We start from the raw sequence: 3,921 nt of genomic DNA on the forward strand, positions 1-3,921 counted from the left end.
CTTACCATTGAAAAGACCAAAAAACATTCTAGCACACGCTGTCGTCCCTGTATCACGCTCAGAACTTGCTGCTCAAAAACTTTTTGTCATCGAAACTGTAGGCCTACTGAAATTTTATTTAAAAGTTCCTGATTGACCTTTTCTGTTTCATCAATTGTTCGACTTCTTCAAATACAGTGAGTAATAATAGAACATTTGTATTATATTAATTTGAACAACATTTTACAATTATTAAAACAGTACTGTATTACTGTAACTATGAATGTAAATAGTAAAATTTACTGTAAAAGAACTCTCCGCAATAGAGCCAAAAGAAGGGCTAATGAGATTGTAGGGCAAATTGGTAGGCCTAGGCCTAATGTGAATTTTGATACGGATAATGTAATTAGGCCTATTAATCCACGTTATTATAATGATGAACACGTTGACGACGGAAGTGTCAATATTACTCCGTCTCTACCTCCTTCTGATAATAGCCAAACTGACAATGTCACTACTAGTACTACTAGTCATGATGACCAGAGTGTTAGTAGTCTTAATAAAGCAAGTAGTAGTAGTGTTACTTCCAGTTGTAGCCTAACTAAAAATAGTCCCAAACGTTGTAGTAATATCAGCAGAATTGAAATTAGTAGCAGCAGTAGTAGCAGCAGTAGTATAAATGATATTGATCGTAGTAATAGTAGTACTAGTTCTACTATTATTAATACTACCACTACTACCAGTGGTGGGGGTAGTAGTAATTTTAGCCTATCTCATCCTCCTTATTTTTCAAGTAGTCCGGGCAATACTTCCTCTAGTTCTCTGTCCGATGATGAGGAAGACAACATTAATCCTTCAACTACGATAAGAAATGAACTCTGTAGATGGGCTATTGAGAGCCAAACACCATCATGTCATGTTACTTCACTTCTTAGTATTCTTAAAACTTGTGTACCAAATCTTCCAAAAGATGCATGAACATTAAAACATACCCTTACTTCATACCGACTAGAGGACATTGCAGGAGGGACATACCATCATTTCGGAATTGCCAAAAATGTAATTTCTATTCTTTCTGTCGATGACAAGTTTTGTGGTATCACTAGTTTACGTCTACAAATCTTCGTTGATGGTTTACCACTTTTTAAAAGTAGTAATGTCCAATTTTGGCCAATACTTGGCCGACTGGAATTGTATGAAAGTACTGGCCCCTTCATAATTGGGTTGTATGTTGGAACTTGGATGACATCCAGAATATTGAAGAAAGCCTTAAAGAAAGGGCAAATCAAAAGGCCCTAGTAGGTTTAATATTTTACTTAAAATAATAATAACAACGTTCTCAATTAATTAATCATTCTGCTTTACATAGGATGTATTCAAATATTTCAATTAATGTTAAACCAAATTGATTAATGTATTGTTTGAAGGTTTGCATGGCGAAATCAAATTTGCGTTTTGTGCTTTGATCATCCTCATGAGTGAGAATGGGCCTCCTGAGGAAGATTAAAGCACATTGATCGAAACGTCGAGAAACTCAACAGTTCTTTTCAGAACTAATTTACGTGGTGTGCCGCAAACTTTAATCAACAATATTAACTAATGTTTTTCATCTACGTTATGTTGAAAATGTCTTGTTTTAACAATTTCTTTATTTTTATATTTTAGATTTTGCGATTATGCAGTCTTGGTGGCCACAATGAAACAGATGTCCTCAATAGGATAATGGGTCATCTGCTTTCAAACACACTTGCCTCAGAATTTAATTGGATGGGAAGAGGGGATAAGAAGGGATTCAGAGGACTAAAGCTTTCAAAAATTGTAAAAGGTAAATACTCTAATAAACAGCACCCGCCATTCCAAGATATACACTGGTCCCAACATTGCTTCGGTGATTTGACGAGAACTGGTGTTTCAAAGTGTGTATATGAATTACCGTCTGACTGATTTTGGACGGAGATGCACACATAAAATTGGATGTCTCTTCCTCGTTTTCAAAATAATATTTTAAAAATCTTATTTAGTATTATTAAAATAATTATTTCAAATGCATAATTGCTTGTTTTATCTTGCTAATAGGGAAGCAAGAGGCTTTTGATTATATATTTTTCACATGAGATAAAGTATTCTGTTGATGCACAATGTTTGTACACTTTGCAGTTTCAGCTAGAAGATCATGGACCGGAATGACGGAGGCCACATGTGAAAATAAAATAAAATCTTGGCTGAAATACAGCAAGGACAGAGCTGGGGGAAGAAAACTTAGGGAACAAAAGAAGAAAGGTCAGTTCAATAGTTAAATTTAGTATTTAAAGATGTTTGTACTTTACTTGTAAATCAGGTATCAAGTCATTTTAAACCACCATCATGACGGCAACAACAATAATCCATGCTGGTGGTTATTTATTACGACTACTAATTTTCAAACTAGAATTTAATTCGTCTCTTTAACGAATTATAAGTGATGTCATTTTATAATTTTACTGACATTTATTTTAAAACAAATCATGCACTTACGTTAAAATACCATCGCAAAATGTTGATACTGTATAATTATGGCATCTTTTGACCTGATGCATTTACGCTTATAGTGCTGAGTTATAATTATCTACAGCATATGTACATCTATATATAGCATAGGTGAAATTTTTTTTTTTTGGTATGATGGCGTTATCAAAGTAAACATGAAGATGATGAATTGAGCAAAAAGATAAAAGATTTGGAATAAAATTAATTGGGCACGTAAAAGGGCGGCGGTGCGCGCTTTTTGAAATTTGTACAACTTTTACTAAAAACTAACATTGTGTTAAATAAATTGCAATGCGATAAGCTTTCTACTATAGCTTATGGTTTGTAATCACTATGTGTGTATTTAGTAAACGTATATAATTTACAGTTAATTGACAATAACTTGCTTTTCTTTTCTCTTTGTAGCAGCTGCAGCAGCAGCAAACACCGACGAAGCCGAAGATACCATAGATGATGATGATGAACTTTTTATTTGAATTGTTGGTTATCCGTATACTGGATGCTTTTACGGCATCATATTGCCAGTAGATTTTGTAAAATAGGATTTGTTTTTTCTTTGGTACTATTATTCATATTTAAAAGAGCGCATCTCGCTTATCGATACCCCATTTCTCCCAGCTTTAAATATTTTCTTATTCAATAAATCATTCCTCGCATGAGTAGTAAACTTTTTAATTTTGATGACCTCATTATGTCTCAACATTTGAACAACATGGGTTAATTAATTTAATCTATATAGTAAATTGTAATCTATAGCCCCTCAGGATGAAAAGTGGCCCTCATGATTAAATGTGTGCTCAAATTAACTTCCGAATTGATGAAATGTTAAAAACTTGATTAAAATGTAATCAAACGTTGCAATTAATTATACATTTTTACATTCTTAAGAGACGAGTTCAAATCTATATAGTTTATTTGATTTTTAATTGTCTAGTTTTTAAATGTTTTACTTAAATTGTTTATCATTAAATAAGTATACCTTTAATAAAAACAATTTCCAATCCAATATTTGCAGAGTACCGGCATTATTTAATTGTTAAGTTTCATTCATATTCATTCGATGGTACAATCTATTTACTACGGTGAATCGATGTAAATTAACACAGCTACTCCAACACGTTGTGCTCACGCATAACCGACGAATACAAAATACGATGACCGACGTAATCTATGACTTTAAGCCGACGTTGACCCAACACATTGGGCGAACTAATGCCCAACGAAGAACAATTACGTTAAACCAACGTCATCAAAAGTTGTTAGACCAATGTAATATAAATGACGTTAAGCCGACATCAACCCAACACGTTGAGCCAACCTAGACACGACAAATAAAAAAATACGTTGAACCAACGTCATCAAAAGTTATTAGACCAACGTAATGTATATGACGTTAAGCCGACGTCAACCAAACAC

The 3,921-nt window shown here is 33.5% G+C and overlaps 1 protein-coding gene across 5 annotated transcripts; it reads left to right on the forward strand.

Annotated features, from left to right (window-relative positions):
* The first annotated feature begins 562 nt into the window (after positions 1-562).
* LOC140062696 (uncharacterized) lies at positions 563-3,395 on the forward strand. 5 transcript variants are annotated; one of them, XM_072109004.1, is made up of 4 exons: positions 563-598; positions 1,645-1,804; positions 2,137-2,259; positions 2,911-3,395. In XM_072109004.1, exons 2-4 carry the CDS (start codon positions 1,702-1,704, stop codon positions 2,979-2,981), a joined length of 297 nt encoding a protein of 98 aa, XP_071965105.1. In that variant the 5' UTR covers positions 563-598; positions 1,645-1,701; the 3' UTR covers positions 2,982-3,395. The 5 variants fall into 5 exon arrangements, with proteins under 5 accessions (XP_071965105.1, XP_071965104.1, XP_071965101.1 ...); XM_072109003.1 differs by lacking the exon at positions 563-598 and adding an exon at positions 605-673; XM_072109000.1 differs by lacking the exon at positions 563-598 and adding an exon at positions 612-730.
* The last annotated feature ends 526 nt before the right edge of the window (positions 3,396-3,921 follow it).

This window comes from Antedon mediterranea, chromosome 11, assembly GCF_964355755.1.
Source record: "Antedon mediterranea chromosome 11, ecAntMedi1.1, whole genome shotgun sequence".
Classification (NCBI taxonomy): domain Eukaryota; kingdom Metazoa; phylum Echinodermata; class Crinoidea; order Comatulida; family Antedonidae; genus Antedon; species Antedon mediterranea.

Bases quoted from the DNA above. Each gene is read 5' to 3' on its own strand.
- LOC140062696 (XM_072109000.1), top strand. From the start codon at position 659: ATGATATTGATCGTAGTAATAGTAGTACTAGTTCTACTATTATTAATA. The intron at 731-1,644 runs GTAGTAGTAATT...TTTATATTTTAG, and splicing joins CACTACTACCAGTGGTGGGG to ATTTTGCGATTATGCAGTCT. The intron at 1,805-2,136 runs GTAAATACTCTA...TACACTTTGCAG, and splicing joins GCTTTCAAAAATTGTAAAAG to TTTCAGCTAGAAGATCATGG.